Source organism: Hipposideros armiger, unplaced genomic scaffold (genome assembly GCF_001890085.2).
Source record: "Hipposideros armiger isolate ML-2016 unplaced genomic scaffold, ASM189008v1 scaffold_266, whole genome shotgun sequence".
NCBI lineage: Eukaryota > Metazoa > Chordata > Mammalia > Chiroptera > Hipposideridae > Hipposideros > Hipposideros armiger.
The window spans coordinates 1,334,537-1,354,301 of record NW_017731616.1 but is presented as its reverse complement, the minus strand read 5'-3'; the positions used below and the strand labels follow the sequence as shown (position 1 = coordinate 1,354,301).

At 37.8% G+C, this 19,765-nt stretch overlaps 1 protein-coding gene across 1 annotated transcript in view; it reads left to right on the top strand.

Moving 5' to 3' along the window:
• The first annotated feature begins 560 nt into the window (after positions 1 to 560).
• Positions 561 to 19,765, top strand: part of TLK1 (tousled like kinase 1) — a 128,480-nt gene continuing 109,275 nt past the window's right edge. Inside the window, exon 1 of the mRNA XM_019656821.1 lies at positions 561 to 699. Within this exon, the coding sequence (XP_019512366.1) occupies positions 561 to 699 (139 nt within the window). The remainder of the gene's footprint in view (positions 700 to 19,765) is intronic.

Here is a 19,765-nt window from a genome sequence, read left to right as displayed (position 1 = left end):
GCCGCCGCCGCCGCCGCCGCCGCCGCTACCGGAGGCGCAGGAGCCTCGCGATAGTGTTTGCACAGGCGGCGCGTGACGCCGCCGCCGCCGCCTGTAACTGATGCAGAGGTTACCCCGCTGCTTCAGCCGCCACCCACCGCCCGCCGCTGCCGCCACCCGGGCGACGCCGGGGGCCGACGCACTGCAGAGGTGCCGGCAGGTTCCGCCCGCGGAAGTCTCGGCCGGCGCAGCCCGCGCTCCGCCCGCGCTCCGACCCCGGCGGACGCCCCCTCGACGCCTCAGCCACCTCGCTCCTTCCCTCCGCCTCTTCTCCGGCGCGCCAGCCCGCTCCCTCGCTTCCCCCCTCCCTCCTCCTCCCCGTCCCCTCTCCTCCCCTCACCTCTTCCCTCCCCACCTCCCCCCTTCTCGGCTTCCTCCCCCATCCCCTTGACTCTCCCCTCCCTGCCCTCGCTCTCTTGCTCGCCCTCAAGCGCGGCCCCCGCCATGACGGAGGCGGGTGCCGGTGCCGTTGCCGCCGCTGCCGTCGCAGGGGGGGAGTTGGGTTCCCAGAAAGTAGCTTGATGAGTGTCCAAAGTAGCAGTGGAAGTTTGGAGGGGCCGCCATCTTGGTCCCAGCTCTCCACGTCTCCAACCCCGGGCTCGGCGGCGGCGGCCAGGTCCCTGCTGAATCACACGCCGCCATCCGGGAGGCCCAGGGAAGGTAAGCGCCGTCGCGCCCGCGCCCGCTCGCGGGCCTCCCCTCCCGCGCTGGGGTCCCCGCGTCCCCTGGGTCTCCTCCCCGCGACCCCGGGTGGGGGATGGTGGCGAGGTAGACGCGAGGCCGCCCGTCTCCGGGGAGGTAGTGCGCTGGCTGTGGGTGGTGGTTCGCGGGTGGCGGAGGACACGGGAGACGGGGTGCGCGCTGGAGGGGACGGGGCGAGGCGAGGGCACAGACTCGCCTGGGGTTCTTAGGAGCCAGTCCTGCTCGGGTGGAAAGACTCCCCCCGGACGCGAGCCCCTTTCTGCTCCATTTGCTAGTACACTCAGTACTCTTAACCTCCTGGCCTCCGGTCTCTAGTGGGTTTACCCTCCCGTTGAAGCATTCATCCTCGAGCCCCCTCCCCTTCCCTCGCGTACTCCTCCCATAGAGGCGGTCCCTGCTCTGCGAGCTTTGCTGCCCGGGACCTGGAGGATGCCCCTCGTTTGCAGGGACTCTGCCCTTTGGGGAGAGCCGCTGAAATGATCAAAGCCGAGTGTGATCCCTTGCTTGGCCCCCCCAGAGCAATTTAAAGGATAGACTGACTCGTGGGCAGGCTTTTTAAACCACCTCTTCAGATGGTTGCAACTTTCCTTCGGCATCACCTCCTGTGTGTTTTGTGCATTCTCTCTACTGCAAGTAGGCTACCGTTCTTCTTTGACAGAGTCGTGGGTTTTGTGGGAAATATCCGCTTAAAGGTTACTGCAAACACGCACCAGATCGGTTACAATTGTTTTCTAAGTTTTCTGGCTTCTTGCATGTAAGCGTGCTGCCACCAGATGTAGCAGTTACACAGCTAGTAAGACACCAGAGTGCTTTTGACTAAAATTTCAACTTGCTGTATGTATTTAACTTTAAGTATACCACATAAAATGCTATTTGGGAGAACATGCATTTATGGTGGAAGAATAAATGTGCTTGGATTCGCGTTTAACGCTCTTTTGTCTGGAACACGTTGAGCGGTATTCATCAGCATTTGGGCTCACTCCCAGTTGTGTCACACAAGGAGATTGTAGCCACCTTCTCAAAAAAAATAAAATAAAAAATAAAAAATGTCTGGAAGTGCAATAGTCTAGTGAATCATCTAAGGAAACCAGGAGCTTTGACTTATGTAGGAATCGGTGGGATTAATTTATTTTGAAAATATCTGTCAATGTTTACTACTTGGAGCCTTGACAATTGTTAATCAAGTGTTTTGTGTCCTCAATCCACTGGTTCCGGCATAGCATTCTTTGTCATTTTGTTCCTGTGAGCATGTGTGAAAGTGACAATAGGCTCAAAGATTGGCATGAATTTGCTCTAGAAAATTCATGGAAAGGTTTGATTTATGGCATCCATTAAACATGCTGAATACATTGACAGACATTTTCCCCTTCCCATCTCACCCCGACACTGAATTCTGATTATTAGAAGATAAAAGTTTTATTTATTGATTAACTTAAATTTAGCACATTTGGTGATTTTGTTTTTTGCACTGGAAAATTTGTAAATGAATGTTTTAAAATTTGTTTTGTAAATAGAGCAGTTGGCACTTTCAGCGTGCTTTTACTTTTGTCTGTAGTTTCATTAAGATGCTTAATGATAGTGTTATGAATGATAGTGTAATGATAGTGATAGTCTTGGGAAAGACTCCCGTTTTTTAAGGCTATACCATTCATTCATTCATTCATTCATTCATTCATGCATCCATCCATTCATTCATTCATTCATCCATTCTTCTATCCATCCATTCATTTGTTGTTGTTTTTTTCAGATACATTTATTGAGCCATTTCTGTGAGGCAGGTGCTTTGCTCAGATGCTAGACCCTGAGGATGTAGTAGTTAATTGTTCATCTGTAACATCTAATCAGTATTAGTAATTTGGGGGCTGCAAAATTTAGATTGTGAGTTTTGGAGTTTACTTCAACTTTAGTTTAAAAAACTTTTATACTATTCTGCGCTTTTCCTGATGTTTGAAATTTTTAAGGGGTTGGAATAATTTAACTTGAACTTCCAAATAACCAGAATTTCCCCAGCAGTTTAGATTACAATAGATTTTTATGAAACCTAAACTAGTGAGTCTCTTTTAATTAATGAAATAACAGCACATGCTGTTGTGGAAGTTATACTGTATTTCAAGTACTTGTATGGCCACAGTCGTTTATTTCTTTTTGACCAACCAGCATGTTAATTAAAATTATGTTAATCCTCCCTAGGGTTATATACTCATCTTGAAGCTATAGCCTCAGATTTCACTAATAGCCCCAAGTATCAAGATGGAGACATTTTCTTTTGAGTGGGATCTCAGTTTTTATTTTAGCAAGTGTGTAGCATCTTTTCCAGGTATACATTTAGTATGTTATATAAATTGATGTTAATTGAGAGAGCTTTCAACTTCTGGTGACTGCTAATAAGAACTTCTAATATAAATGGAACTTGACTGTATGTATCAAGAAGAGAACAAACCTTGTTTCTTGAAAAATTGAGCCAATTTAATATATAATAGGAAATTTTAAATTTAAGAGACACATGTATATTTACACATATAATGGTTATATATGTGATGAACTTTTAAGAAAACTTAACTTTGAAAATGGGCTGTTTTTAAAGATGTGCTGTAAGTGTCTGAAAAAATTATTTTGAAGTTTTGATATATTTGAAATAAAAAATCTAAGATTATAAGCTGATTATTTTTAATGCTCCATATTTTGACTTTCTTCCTTTCTCACCCTATTTTTATTATATTAATATAGTTTTGCTTAATTACAAATAAAATACACATAAATATTATAAGACTTAGGAATTTATTAGAACTTAGGGATTTGTATTATATAGTATTGACTACTTTTTATCTTGGGAGTCCGAAAGCTTTTTCTTTATCAGTCTTGAATTTCTCTGAGAAGGTCTCAGAATGTAGCTATAGATTTCATGTTGGATCTTTTAAACCTGTGGTCTCTGTCCCACTTTATCTTCTAATAGTCAAGCGATTAAGGAGGTGGGAAGTTAAGAAATTAAGTACATTTTCAAATAAAGGTCAGTTTTGCTTTGTTGAAGCCTAAAAAACTTAGTGTTATATCGGCTAGGTGAGCAGATTTTTTTTTTTGTCCTGTATCATTAGTACATGGGTGCTTTTGAATGGGTTATTGCTGAGTCAAATTAAGGATTATACAAAAGACTTGCATTTTCTTTTTATCTTACCAGATATAAATAATTTGCTTTATCTTTATGTAAATAGTAAAAGTAGTTTGGTTAAAAAGGTACTGTCACAGTGTAATTAAACTGTTGCTTTCTCGTGTTTCCATATTTACAGACTGCAACCCTTAGATAGAAGAATTAGAGTATTTGACTCCAAATGATTTAGTAATACCCGTAGGGAGATGTTAAAAATAAAGGTGTACCAGATGGCCATTTAATTTCTTGAAGTCACTAGCTAGAAGAGGATAGGGTTGTATGTTTAAGGATTCTAGCTCATGAATACATGCGCAGTGGGTAGGTATACTTCTTTTTGACCAATTAGCATGTAAAGTAAAACTGTGTTAATCCTCTTTAGGGCTGTATATTTATCCTGAAGCTATAGTCTCAGATTTCATTAATGCTAACAGAAATTGCATATATGAAGCCCCAGGCATCAAGATGGAGATGCACATTTACATGTTAGAGGAGAGAGAGAAAGAGAGAGAAAGGGAGAGAAAGGGAAAGAGAGAAAGAGAAGCCCAGGATAGAGGTCTAGACGGGAATCTGCCCCTGAGAAATAGGCTTGCTTTAGCCTTTTTGGTCTCAGGACCCTTTTACTCTCTTAAAAATTATTGAGGACTTTAAAGAGATTTTGTGTGGGTTATGTCTGTTGATATTTACGATATTAGAAATGAAATAATTTCAAATAGAATTTCAAAAGAATATTCTAAAACAAAAGCTTTAGTGAGACTAGTGGTTTTGTTTTATATTTTACAAAGCACTTTAATTTCTGGCTTACCAGAAGACAGCTGGATTTTGCTTCTGCTTTCAGTCTGTTGTGATTGTTTTGATTGAGGTGTGTGAAGAAAATCCAGGTTCACGTAGATATGTAGTTGGAAAAGAATAAGTATTTTAATAGCTTTTTGAGAAGGATATATTCTTTTTTGATATTACACCAAAATTTGACAAGTGGCAGGTTGTTTTAAAGGTTACTTGCAATATGGAAATACATTATATTCCAGAAGTGTCTCCAGGGCCCATGAGAAATCTGTGGACCATATATTTCACCTAAAGAAAACACTACGGTGGAAATGGTGGAAAACATGATAGCTGTCTTCAGGTATTTAAAAAACATAAGTAGAAGAGAGAATACATTCTGCTATTTTAGAAGGTAGACCAGCAGATGGAAGTTAGGAAGGCATAAATTGAGTTCAGTATAATTTTTTGACAAGACTGCAAGAACTGTATAGCAACTAGACTTACCCCACAATGGAAAGAACTGCCTCTTGAAGTATTTAGCTGTAAGAACTTAAAGCAGATGACAGGGACGTTTTGTGGGGAGGCAGAGATAAATTGTGTAGATTCTTATTTGGGGTGCTATTGAATTAAGTTATTTAAGGTCCCATCCAATTTAAAAATGTATACATTCTGTGATTTTTTTGAAAATCACTATAGTTAAACTGTACTTATATATTCATGAATGTTTTTGAATATTCTCTTAAGTCAGCAGTATGAATTGAAGCTATTGTTGACTTTGTTACTAGTTTGCATTTTTATTGTGCTCTTCCTCTGAGGATATTCTTGTGTTTTTTGGAATCAACACTATCAGTCTTCCCAAAATCTCGCTAAATTCCCAGTGAAATATAATAAGCTTTGAAGGCATTTTAGGGAATCAGATGCTGCCTATGATACGGTTTAGTGGAGTTGTACTATATTTGGACACAGAATTTTAGAATACTGTGGGGGGCTAATTTTCAGTTTTGAAAGAGAAACTATCAACACTCTGTAGTCTTTTATTTGTAATTGTTTATGTGATTCCAGAAGTAATATGCTTAATCTGTTCTAATGGTTTTAAAGCTAGGGAGTCTGAAAAGAGGGCACATGAAGGAAAAGTATTTTAATTGATCTCTCCTGAATTTGAAAATGCATATTAAATATAATCAGGACAGAAAATAAAATGACAAATTTTAATTCTCATCTTATTCAGAGAATTATATATGTAATATTTATCATTACCTATAACAGTTCATATTTTAATTTTTTATGGAACATAATCTCTTCTGTGAGTTGCATTGAAAGGTTAGATTTTAGGTGGTGGAAAGTTAAGCATAAATTCCCATAACTTCCTTGAGGTCAGCTTATGGTAATAAGTGCAGTAAGTGACACACAGCTTGAGACTTCTTGTACTTGTACCATTTGGATTTAAAGCTTATTTTCTATAGAGGAGCCATAGGACTAAGTCATTTAGTTTTATAAAATCCTTACTGCTTATTAATAATTTCCAAAGATCTTAGAATAATTTAGGGAATAGTGTTAGAAAGTAGGAGAAACAGTATGTTACAGATGAGAAAGTGCATTGATTGTCATTGGAATCCCTACTTTGCCATTAACTAGCTGTGTGACCTTGGACAAGTTTCTTATCTCTGCTTCCATTTCATAAAATGCGAATTATAGAGCTGAAAAGGACCTTGGAAGCAACTGAGTCCAAACTTCTCATTTTACAGATGAGGAAACTTAGATAATTTGCCCAGGCTTTTACTGTAAAGGAGGTGGGACCACAATTCAGTTTTCTAACTCTCAGCTTAGTGCTTTTTCCATTATCCTTTGTGGCTTCTTTTCATCTGTAAAATGAGGGGGTTGGATTGGAGGCTCTCAGAGGTCTCTACCAGCTCAAAAATATTATTCTTTTGACATTTGTCCTAACAGAATTAACTGGAGGGAAGTTTGTGGCTTTTTATTTACTGGTGAAAGGAATGTTTTTGAAGAAGCAATGTGACCTTTTCAAGGTTATGATTTGGTTTGTTAAGAGAAGATAGTCATCTTCATTATTACCAAAAGATTTTTAAGTTTATGAGCATGGTAAGTAGTGTGGTGGGTGACCTTGTTTTTTTTTTTTTAATCATCCACATTCTAAGACACTGTTATGAATATATTAAAAACTATGTAAATTACATAACAGTGTGGTGCTCTGAAGTGAAATAATTAGTGGATTGATTCTCAGATTATCTCCGGAATGTTTTTCCCCGTGAGTTAGGTGCCTGTGCCTGTGTTGTTCCACAGTGTCCTGTAGGATTGTCTGTTTCATAGCACCTCCATCATGCTACCTTTTACTGTAGTTCTGTTTATGTTGCCTACTAGACACAAAGGCCTTGAATTCAGAGACCATGTTTTATTCATTTCTACATTCTCAGCGCATAGTAGGTAGGATGCCCTCTGTAGAACTAGCACCTAACAAAAAGTTTTGTTGAAGGATGGTTAAATTTTCTTTAAAATGGAGTGACTATATATGTTAATAGGCACATATTTCAGACTCAGGAAGATGCTTATTTTAGTGATTCTTAGGCACACTATTTTAGAGAGTGATGTAGATAGCAGTAACAGTAATAGCTGAAATTTATTGTTTGCACATGTTAATTCATTTAATTTTCATAGCTCTGTGAAGTGTATGCAATGATTCTCACTTTACAGATGAGGAAACTGAAGCACAGAGACTTGAAGAAGCTTGCCCAGTGTGATACAGAGTAGTAAATGTTAGTGCTGAGATTTGAACCAAGTCTGCACTTTTAATTACTAGGATATATTGGCTAAAAAATGGAAATTTGGCTTGGGTAATTTCTTAGTTTTTTTTCTTTAGCACATTTTAATTTACTAATCAGTCTTTTAGGCTCATCCAGTTTACCTCTAAACTTTTGTTAATTTTTTTTTGCATGAGTTTTATACACGTATGAAGATAAGATTTTTAAAACCCCAAAACCAACCCAATTTAGAAAGTTGTGCCAGCTGTTCAAACCTTACTTACATTTCATTTTTTCAGATGGGTTTAGTACTTTCATGGTAATGTTAGAGATACACTAATGAAAAATCTTATTTTCATGTTTAATAATCTAAATTGGAATGTCATTTACCTTTTTTTTAAAAGAAATTTTATTGAGGAACAGTGTGTTTTTCCAGGACCCATCAGCTCCACGTCAAATAGTTGTCTTCAGTCTAGTTGTGGAGAGTGCAGCTCGGTGGCCCATGTGGGAATCAAACCAGCTACCTTGGTGTTATGAGCACTGCTCTCTAACCACCTGAGCCAACCGGCTGACCTGGAATGTCATTTATCTTAATATTTTGGCCTCATAAGTCCACTGTAGCCATAACAAATAAACATTAGAGTTTGAACAAAGAATTTTCCAGTGTTGATACAGGAGTAGTCCACTTAATTGTGGAGCCTTTATAACCTGGTACATAAAGCTCTGAACAAAACTGAGGTTCTTTAGTGGCAGAACTTTGACTCTTACTAGTATTTAATATGGCAGGGAAAGGAGGCTTGAAGCTCAATCTTTAAGCTCATCTATAAGAAGTATTTTTTAAAACAGATTTAGTTACTTTATTGCATACAAGACAGATCCCTTGGGGTACTGTATTATTTAGTAAATCTAATGAGAAGCAGAGAATTTGAATGGGTTGATAGGGATTCAAAGCATGGTATGGAAAGATACGCAGTGCTGAATCAGATGGTAGGATGTAAAACAAATCATCACCCAGGTCCCATGGCTGGTTTTGGAATTAACAATTGGAATACAGCAGCATCAACCCAGAACCGACATGTGGACTTCAGAAAAGAGAAGTTGTCTTTCAAGTGTAGTTGCTAAGCTAAAAGTTACCTGTCTGGGGCCTTAGAACCATTAAATTGTCTCAATGTGACTTTATTATTAGGTCTGAAATTTTGTGGATTTCAAGAAGACAAGTTATGTCTGTATTTAATTGTAAAAATGCTATAGTCTACAAAGATACATTACAAAGCCAGCTATGATTGGTTTTTGGGGATAACTTGTAATATTTGTTCTTCATTTATATGGATTAAGAATTGGTTGTACTCATAAATTTGTGCCTTTCCTTGGAAACTAATTTATCTGGAGAAAATGACAACTTCTCTGTTTAAATTCTAAAGCTTTAACCTGGTAAATTCTGTGTGATACCTTGTGTGATTTCATGATTCCATACTTGACACTATGTTTGTGCTTCCTGAGATGAATATTGTGTAGCTGGGGAGGGTCATAGGGACTTGTGTGAAGCCAGTCAGAGTCATCCTGTTTCTCATGAGACAGCGCATGTTTCTTTTTTTTTTCTGTTGCTGGATTGTGTGTGCTTGGTTTTTAAAAACTACTGTTTTTCCTTTTTTTTTTTCCCCCACAGATTTTAAGAAACATCACTGTAATTATATGGTTTAGTCAACTTTGTATGTTGCTTTTTTTACTTATTTATTTAAAAACTACATATACTTATTAATGTTAGGCCCTGTTCGAGGCACTCTGTAAATAGTAACTCATTTACTTCTAACAATCATGAAATAACTACTACTGTATCTCTATTTTAAAGATCAGGAAATTGAAGCACAGAGAGGTTAAGTAATTTACCGAAGGACACACAGAGAATATGTAGCAGAGCCAGGATTCAGACTAGGCTCTTGAGTACATGCTCTTAACAGTTACACTGTCGCGTCAACGTTATTCTATTGAATGGATGTACTATAATTTACTTAGCCATTCTAGGGCAGGGGTCAGCATGCTGCGGCTTGCGATCCACATGCGGCTGTTTGGATACATATATGTGGCTCTGAAGTAAAATTGAAAATGAAAATAAAACTATCATAGTTTCATTTATAAAAATTTTAAAGGATATTATTCACATAATGGTGATTATGTAAAAATATATTTATGGCTCTCGAATAATTTTTAAATTGTTGTGAGGGACAGGATTGGCTCTTCCAGGGGTTGGCAAACTTTTGAGACGGAGCGTACCCAAAGAGCTGCATGTGGCTCGCGAGCCGCAGTTTGCTGACCCCTGTTCTAGTGTGTTAGTCATGATTCTATTGCTTACCTGTGATAAAAACTTAACACAAGTTTTGGTAAATTAAAAAAGTAATTTATTGGTTCACATAACTGGGAATTGTATGTATGGAAGAAGATGGAATGGCTTTGGAAGCATCTTGGATCCAAGATCTCAGATAATGTCATTGTGCCTTGTTGTCTCCATTTCTGGGTTCTGCTGGCCTCTTGGTTCTAGAGCCCCACACACATACCTTTTAGCTTAGCAATTACACTTGAAAGACAGCTTCTCTTTTCTGAAGTCCACATGTTAGCTCTGGGTGATGTTGCTGTATTCTAATTGTTAATTCCTAAATCAACCATTGGGACCTGGGTGATGAAGAACGGCAAGGTAGCCACTATGGCTTTGGGTAGGGCGAGTTGGGGAACCAACAGAAAGCCACGACTGACAGGCCACTTAAGATTGCACAGATGAGGTGAGTGGTAGTTTCCTGAGGAAGGGATCAGTTGAACAAAACTACTACAATAGGTAGTTATTCAGGTTATTTTTTATTTATTTATTTTTAAAGATTTTATTGGGGAATTTGGGGAGGGGAACAGACAAGTTGCTGTCCTTTTGTTCTTCAGTCTAGTTGTGGAGGATATTGCTTCACTAGCCCATGTTGGTATTATCATTGTGCTCTTCCCGGGTGAGGCAGTCACTCCCCGGCCATTGGATGGCCACTCACGGCGGCTCACAAAAGCTCACACCGCTGCCGGCCAGCCCCACTGCAGCCTATGCCTTCACCAGAGACTCACAGCAGCCCAGCTCCAGGTCGAGCTGTTGTTCACTATCTTAGCTGTAGAGGGCTCAGCGTCACTGGCCCGCATGTGGGATCCAAACAGGGCTTCTGCTGCTCAGAGCAGGCATCCCAAGCCAACTCCTAACCAACGCGCCACTCGGCCGGCCCTATTTCTTTTTATTTTTAATTTAATTTTTGTCTATTATAGATCATGATATAATGAGTATCTCTGAGTAAAAGCTGTTTTTCACTTTTGTTTTTTTTTAAAGGCAATTCTCAATGATGGAATTGTCAGGGCAAAAAATATAAAGCAATTTTAGTGCTTTTGATAAATGCTGCCAAGTTATTATTTGAAGGATTGTACTCAGCTCATATACCAGCAATGTATGAAACAGGCATGTAGTTTTTACCCAGGCAGGGTTCAACTCACCCTAGGAATTACTGGGCTTAAATATTAATATAGTGCCTGCCCCTTAACCAAAGGGTGCACATCTGACACTAAACATGCATCTAATCCAAAAAGCCAAATGCTTTATTATAGTTTCTCTGGGCATTTCTCACTCTCACTATTTAAAAAAAACTATTTTATAGTTTTAAACAACAACAAAACCAAAAAGGGTATTAATATAAGTGGCAGCATACTGCAAGCCACTGGCCGCTATTTCTCTTGCCTCTGTGTTTCCCTACTTCTCTGACCTAGTTGACAGCATTTGGATATTGATACCATAAGTAGAAAGTTAGTGTAACATAATTTAATGTAAGTGATAGTTACAAGCTCATATTTGTTAGACCTGGGTTCCAGTTTGCGTTTTGCCACTTACTGTAGTAAACTTAACCTCAATGCCTCATCCATAGTTTGTCTTGATTATAGGGTGGGATAGTAATGGTAACTACTTCACAAGGTTGTGAGAATTAAATGAGAAATTTGTGACCCATTAGCCAGTCAGCATGTGTTAACGATTACTGTTACGTATTCATACAATTATGCTGTACAATTTAAATTTTTTCTTTGTTCCAACGGCAAGGATAGGGAACAAGTACTATCTGGATAAAGGTCCTTTTGCAGAGCATGGATTGTTTCCTTGGCCTGTTGAAGAATTCTAGCACAGTTGTGTTTGACAGAGGTAGATTTCAAATGATGTTCTAAATTGATACTTTCATCATTTTAGTTCTTGTAATTTTTTATGGCTTGAGAATTGATGAAATTTATGAGACATGCTTATAACATTTAAGCAAGCACCAATCACTAGATTTGGATTAGCAGTGTTTATGCTTTATCTTTGTTATGCAGAAATGTACTTTAAAGCACTGCATTGAAAATTGTAAAAGGGGCCTGCATTGTGTTTTTTGTGTTCTTATTTGTACCAGGGAAAATGCTTTAAGCACACTAGGTGCTTAATAATGTGTGCTTACCTGTGGATATGTAGGCCGTGGAGCATAGATTGGCCGTTAAGATTGTGGGTTTACTATAGATAGACCTCATCTCCACCTGTATCCTTTCTCCATTACTTCTGAGTTGTGTGACCTTGGGCAAGTTACTTGCAGTTGTTGGTGTGTGTGTTTGTATTTGTGAACTTTGTGAGAGGAAAAGCAGGGACAGAAAAACAAGCTCATATTAGAGAGTCATTGAAAAGTAATGTTTTGGTTACATTCCCTCACCTGTACATGTTTCCACATAGCACATTATTACTAATTATCTTTTAAATGAATGTATACTAACTCACTTAGTTGATATCTATGCCAAAACTTAACCATAATTTTAATCATTTCTTTTCACTGTGTAATATTGTGGCATTTATTATACATATAATCGTTTTTTTCCTTTGAATTACTTCTTTATACATTTCAAGAATTTGGTTTACTTGGCAAAGGGGATGAATATTTTGATGTCACTTAATGTGCATTGTCGTTATTTTCCCAGTGTGTTAACTAGGATTTTAAAGTCTATTATTTCTTCTCAGGGACGAATCAATTGTCAGAGTTTGGTAGGAACCTTACTGGCATAGTTTTTTTATTCATTCAGCAAGTATTTTTCGACCTGGAACCTAGCACTGGGAAAACAAAGATACATAATGTATAGTCCTTGCCCTCCAGGAGCTTGGGCACAGTGAGGAAGACTGTAATTCATACTTTTAAAAAGGCACCTTGTGGGTCAGATAAAACAATCTGAGTTGCCAGTTTTCAACTTCTGATATAAACAGAACTACAATATAGTTGTAGTATATGAAGGTGCTATTCATTGATCCTTTGGTTGCTGGAAACAAACTTAAAGCAGATTTATTATTAGAAGAATATAGGATTGAGTATCCCTTAGGACTGAACTAGAAACTGGAAATTCTAGAACCACAGTGGCACTGGTTTTCTTTTGGATCATAGAGCAACCCTTTCCAGTGCTGTGAAGGAAAGTTCTCAAAAGAACAGTGAGAAGGGAGGAAATTGTATTTGTCACAGAGGCATGAAAAAAGTACTGCTTAAGTAGTTTTCCTCCATTTAACTATTAAATGGTATCTTCTTGTTTCAGTTGGTATGTCTTGATTGCTAGTGAATTTCAACTTAGTATTTGTATTCAAAGCCCATTGCCAAATTTTCTTGAAGTTTATATCTTAGAGATTAGAATATATGGTTGTGATGTCTATATATGGTTGTTACATTTGATGGAACCATTTTCTCCATTATGGTTTTTTCTTTTTATATATTTGTATATTTTTTCATTATATGAAGTTTTATACTTTTATTAAATTTAATACCAGTTTTTCCATGTGATATTTTAAAATATATGTCTCTAAAAGTTACTACCCTCTAAAGTTTAAGTACTCTAAGTTTACTGATTCGGTTTATTTTAGTTTTTAATTTTATATGGTGCTTTACCTTTCATTATTGAAGCATAACATACAGAAAAACCACACAAATAAATTAATGCTCTGTGAATTATTATAAACCATGGTCTGTATAACCATCACTAAGTCAAGAAATAGAACATTGCCCTCACTTCAGAAGCCCTCTTCTGCCCCCATCAGCCACTACCTCCCCCCTTCTCCCCAAAGCAATCACTATTCTGATTTAATTATGCCTGTTTTTGAACTTTACATAAATGGACACACACAGAATATGTTTTGTTCCTAGCTACTTTTGCTCCACTACTGTTTTTGAGATTCTTCTGTGTTAATTCCTGCAACTGGAGTTCATTTTCATTGCTCTGTAATATTACTTTATATGTGTATACTACAGTTTATAAAATCTGTTGATGGGAGTTTGGATTGTTCCCACTTCTTTACTTATAATGCTGTATGAACATGTTTATACCTGCCTCTACATGTACTGCTAATATCACTTGAGTATGTACCTAATAGTAAATTTACTGGGTTATCGGGCATGTGGGTATTTACCTGTAGTAGATACTGAGAGTTTCCCAAAGTGGTTGTAACAGATTACATTCCCATGAACAGTGTATGAGAGTTCTCATTCTCTACATCCTCATCAATAATTGGAACTGTTAGTATTTATTTTTGGTATTCTGATGGTATTTGTGGTTTTAATTTTCATTTCCTGATGTTTGCCATTTTTTCATAAGTTCATTGGCTTTTGAGTATCTGTTGTGAACTGCCTGTTCAAATCTTTTGTCAGTTTTCCTTTGTGTTGTTTGTCTTTATCAAAAAAAATTACTTGAAGGAATTCCTTGTGTATTTTGGATAAGTATTCTTTATTATATTTTATTTTATTTTTTAAAGATTTTTATTGGGGAATTGGGGAAGGGAACACAATTGGGGAAGGGGAACATTGTGTTTTTCCAGGACCCATCAGCTCCAAGTCGTTGTCCTTCAATCTTAGTTGTGGAGGGCGCAGCTCAACTCCAAGTCCAGTTGCCATTTTCAGTCTAGTTGCAGGGGGGCACAGCCCACTATCCCATGTGGGAGTCGAACCGGCAACTTTGTTGTTAAGAGCACCTCTCTAACCAACTGAGCCATCTGGCTCCCTATCGGCAGCTCAGCTCAAGGTGCCATGTTCAATCTTAGTTGAGGGGGTGCAGCCCACCATCCCATGTGGGAGTCGAACCGGCAGCCTTGTTGTTCCGAACACGTGGTCTAACCAACTGAGGCATCTGGCCGCCCATCATTAGCTTAGCAGCAGCACAGCTTGGGCGCAGCTGGTGCAGCTCCCTGGCCCGTGTGGGAATCAAAGGCAACACTGTTGCTTGTGCTCTAACCAACTGAGCCACACGGCCACCCCTAGTACTCTTTATTTTTTATTACAAACATTTTCCCCGTGTTCTGTAGCCTGCTTTTTCTTCTCTTTATGGCATTTAAGAAGTATCTCAAGTTTATAAAAATGTTTTTCTATATGTTCTCTTTTAGTATAGGCATTTACAGCTGTAAATTTCCCTCTAAGCACTCAACTAGTTTGTCACATAAGTTTTGATATGTTGTTGTATTTTTATTCATCTCAAGAGTTTTCTAATTTTCCTTTTGATTTCTTGTTTGCAACTATTGATGATTTAGGAGTATGCTAATTTGTAAATTTCCCAAATTTCTTTCTGTAATTAATTTCTAATTTAATTCTGTTGTGATCAGAGAACATATTTTGTATGTTTTCAATTTATTGATGCTTGTTTTGTGGCCTAGCACATGGTCTGTCCTGGAGAATGTTCCATTTGTGCTTTAGAAAAATATGTATTCTTTTGTTGGATAGAAGTATTCTCTAGATGTCTGTTAGTTCTAATTGGTTTATAGTGTTTAAGTTTTTCTATTTCCTTGTTGATCTGCCTAGTTCTATTCGTCATTGACAATGGAGTATTGCAGTCTTCCAACTATTATTGGCCTGAGTATTTCTCTCTTTGATTCTGTCCATTTTGCTTCATGTATTTTGAGACTCTGTTGTAAGGTGCATATATATTTATAATTTTTATATCTTACAGGTGGATTGGCTCTTTAATTGTTATAAAATGTTCCTCATCACCTCTAAAAACATCTCAGAGATTGTCTGATATTATAATAGTATACCTACTCCAGTTCCTTTGTGATTTCTGTTGGCATGGTGCCTTTTTCCATCCATTTACTTTCGTCTTATTTGTGTCTTTGAATCTAAAGTGTGTCTTCTGTAGACAGCATTTATTGGATCTTGTTCTTTTTTAATCCACTTGTACAGTCTGCACCTCTTGAATATATTGTTTAATCCATTCACATTTAATGTTACTTATATGGTTGGATTTATGTCTGCCATTTTACTTTTGTTTTCTATGTGTCATATCTTTTTGTCCTTCTGTACCTCTTTCACTGCTTTCTTTTGCGTTAATTGAATATTTTTTAGTGTAACATTTTAATTCCTTTAGTGATTTATAAGTTGTTTTCTGAGTTATTTTTCTTAGTGATTGCTCTAGGGTTTATATTATACATATTATCAGAATCTACTTCAGATTTATACTAACTTAATTCCAGTGATATATAGAAACTTGACTCCTATATAACTCGACTCCATCCTCCCCGTTTTTGTTATACATATTGCTATATGTTACAAATACCAAAATACATTGTTATAGTTATAATTATTTATCTAACTTTGTGTCTTTTAAAGAAATTGAGATAAGAAAGAAAAACATGCATATTTATAGTTTTTGTACTAACCTCTTATCATTTCTGGTTCTCTTCATTTCCTTCTGTAGATTTCATTTACCATCTGATATCATTTCCTTACTCCAATAAAGTTTGTCTCCACCTGCCTCCTTTGCGCTATTATTGTCAGATATACATATTACATTTCTATATGTCATAGCCTCAACAATACAATTATATACAATTGTTTCTCAAATCAGTTAAGAGAAGAAAGAAGAGATATGCAATTATGCTGCTTTTACTGGCACTCATGTTTTCTCATGTAGATTCAGGTTACTCTTTGGTGTAGACAGAAGGACTGATTCTGACTCTTCTGCCAGCTCCAATCACTGTTTAGCCCCTGTAGTGAACTTTTCATTTCAGATATTGTATATTTCAACTCCAGAATTTTCATTTGATTATTTTGTATAATTCTTATCTTTTCATTGATATTCTCTATTTGATGAGACATTGTCACAATACTTTCCTTTAATTCTTTAAACATGTTTTTCTTTAGTTCTTTGAGCATGTTTATAATAGCTGAGTTGAACTCTTTGTCTGCCAAATCCAACATCTGGGCCCTCTCAAAGCCATGTGCTCTGTCTCCCTGACCACCAGAGATGACTTTGGTTTTGGCCCTGTTCCCTTTGTCTCTTTCCTGTTCTCCCCATTAAGCCTTTGGTCTGCCTCTATTGCTGTCACACCCAGCTGTCAGCCTCCATTAATTGGTAGCTGATTGCTCTATTGTTTTCATCAACATCCTGGGGCATAAATTGCTCCACAGTCTGGTTGTATTAAGTCAGGTCTCTGCAGAAGCTAAGTTTGCCAGTCTTTGAGACTTGTGCTTAAAGGGGGTTCTTAATTGCCTTTCTTTGTTAAACTTCTACAGGGTCTGTGCCTTTGCTTGTTGCTACTACTATCATGGGACTACCAGACCCCTTTTAGTTGTTCACTCCCAAAGTCTCTGCAGTTTTGGACAGTGCTCTTAGGAGTGAACTTCCTGTTCCAAATAAAGTCAGTTCCCTTAGGTGGAGGACAGAGCTTTCTGTTCCGAAAGCATGCCTTTTCCCCTGAGAATAACCTCTGCCTTGCTTCAGTGGAATTAGGGACAGAGGCAGGAGATCAAATCACTTCTCTCGAAGTGACACCTCACTCTTAGGAGTACTGGGTGAGGATAGTAGCCCCTATTCTCAGCTTGCCCCTTCTGGTAAAGAATCTCTGCCTTCTGAGTTGGGACCCAGTATTTTTGGTCTACGGTATCTGGAGTAGAGCTTCTGCCTTATAAGTAGGGACTCCCAGTCTTCTCATCCATGCCTACCTAGCATAGAGTTTCTGCAAAACAGAGCCGGGGGCTGGGATAGGTGGTGAGAGATACCCGCAGCCTTTCCCTCCCAAAGTGAAGCTGGTGTTAGACCCAGGAAGGGGAGCTCCTGCAGCACCCGTCTGGTATAGAACTTCTGTCACCCTGAGTTGTGGGACGAGAATGGGAGTGGCTTGTGTCTCAAATGTCATAGATGCTTGCTGTTTGTACCTCAGTTTTAGTATGTTTTCTTGAATAAATGTTTCTCCATTTGCTGTATGTCCTTAGAACAATTTCTAGAGACATTAAATGGTTAAAGAAAAATTTTTTTTCACCAGTTAAGTGGTTATTTTATTGGAGAGATGGCCCACTGAACTCTGAAGTCCCACTCTCCTGTATTATCTTTCAGAAACTTTGTTATTATGCTTTTTATATTTAGATGTATAATCCTCTTAAAGTTGATATTTTTCTATATTACGAGGTAGCAGTAAGTTTTGTTTCCATATGGCTATCCTGATGTCCCAGTACCATTTACTGAAAAGAATTGTTTTTTCCCACTCTTTCACAGTGCTACTTTTTTTTTTTGGCAAACCCAAGTATCTGTACCCAGAAACAAGTCTGTTTCTAGGCTCTGTGTTCTAATGATTTGTTTGCCTATTCTTGTGCCAGTACCCTACTGTCTTAATTACTGTAGCTTTTTTGATAGGTGGCCTTCTAAAGATGTTCTTCCAAGATTTTTATCCCCTGATTATTCAACTGAATACTAATCTAGGTAGTGCTGTGAAGGGATTTTGTGTATGTAATTAACAGACCTCAAAATAGTGAGATTATGGTGGATTATTTGGGCAGGCCTACTGAAATTATACAAACCCTTTAAACAAAAGAGGCAGAAGAGAAGAAGAGAAGGCAGAGAGGGAAGCAGAAGAGAGATGGGGCAGAAGGAGAGTCAGAAGGATTTGACTCCGAAGCATGAAAAGGACTTGACCTTCTGCTTTGCTGTCTTTGAAAGGGGGCCATGAGCCAAGGAGTTGGTGCCCTCTGGAAGCTGAGACCAAACCCCACTTGATGGACAGTAAGGAAATGGGGACAGACCTACAACTGCTTGGGACTGAATTTTGCCAGAGTCCTAAGTGAAACTGGAAATAGATTTACTCCTAGAGTGTGTAGACAGGAACATAGCTTGGCTGGTACCTTGATCCTTGTGAAACTCTAAGCAGAAAACCAGCTGACCCATGCTATGCTGAGATTTCTTTCCCACAGAAGCTGGAAATAATAAATGCCAAGTCTGTGGTAACTTGTTAGGACAACAATAGAAAATTAATACATACTTTATTGATTTTCTTCACGATTTCCTTGGCTATTTTTGGCTAAGTTCTACAAACAAACAAAAAAAACCAAAAATCAACAAGCCAGTCTATAGAGGTTTGATTAAGATTGCACTGAATCTGTTGATCATATCTTTACAATGAGTGTTCCAATCCACATATATAGTTTTATCCCTTTATCATTTCAGTATTTTATAGTTTTCTCCAATAATCTTTCACAATTGTTACACTTCCAGATGTTTTATTTTTATTTTTTGGTATTATAAATGGTATCTTTTTTACCTTTTACCTTTTTTACCTTTTCTATTTACTGCTGATATGTAGAATTCAGTTAATTTTTGTATTAACTTGGTAACCAGCAACCTTGCTTATAATTCTGATAATTTATCTCAACTGCATTCATTTTCTATAAATATATGGCCTATGAATGATAATTTTATTTCATATTTTCCAGTTCTTATACTTTTAAGGTGTTTTTCTAACCTTATTGCAATGACTATGATCTGCAATACAGTGTTGAATAGATTGGTTATAAATATGAGAAATCTTGTGTCGTTACTAATTTTAGAAGTGGAGGAGAATTTTTCAGTATTTCACAATTTAGTATACAGGCATTTTGTATCTGTCCTTTCTCAGATCAAGGAAATTCTTTTCTATTACTAGTTTGTTTTTGTTTGTTTAAATCATGAATGAATATTGAATTTTATCAAATGCTTTTTCTTCATCTACTTATATAATCATTTAGCTTTTCTCCTGATAGTTTTTTAAAGTGGTGAGTTATTTTATTGCCCTTTTAAGTATTAAACCAACCTGTGTTTCTGGACTAAACCTAATTTAATTGTGAGCTGCTATTCTTTTTATAAAAATTACTTGCTGATCTTTCTTTTAGTATTTTTGCACCTACATTCATGAATGAGATAGGTCTGTAACTTTCCTTTTTCATAATGTTTTTGTTAGATTTTATATCAAGGTAACACTGCCTTCAGAAAAATGAGTTGGGAAGTGCTTTTTCTTTTTTTTTTCTTTTTTTTTTTTTTAGCTGAGCCATCCTGCTACCTGTTGGCAGCTCAG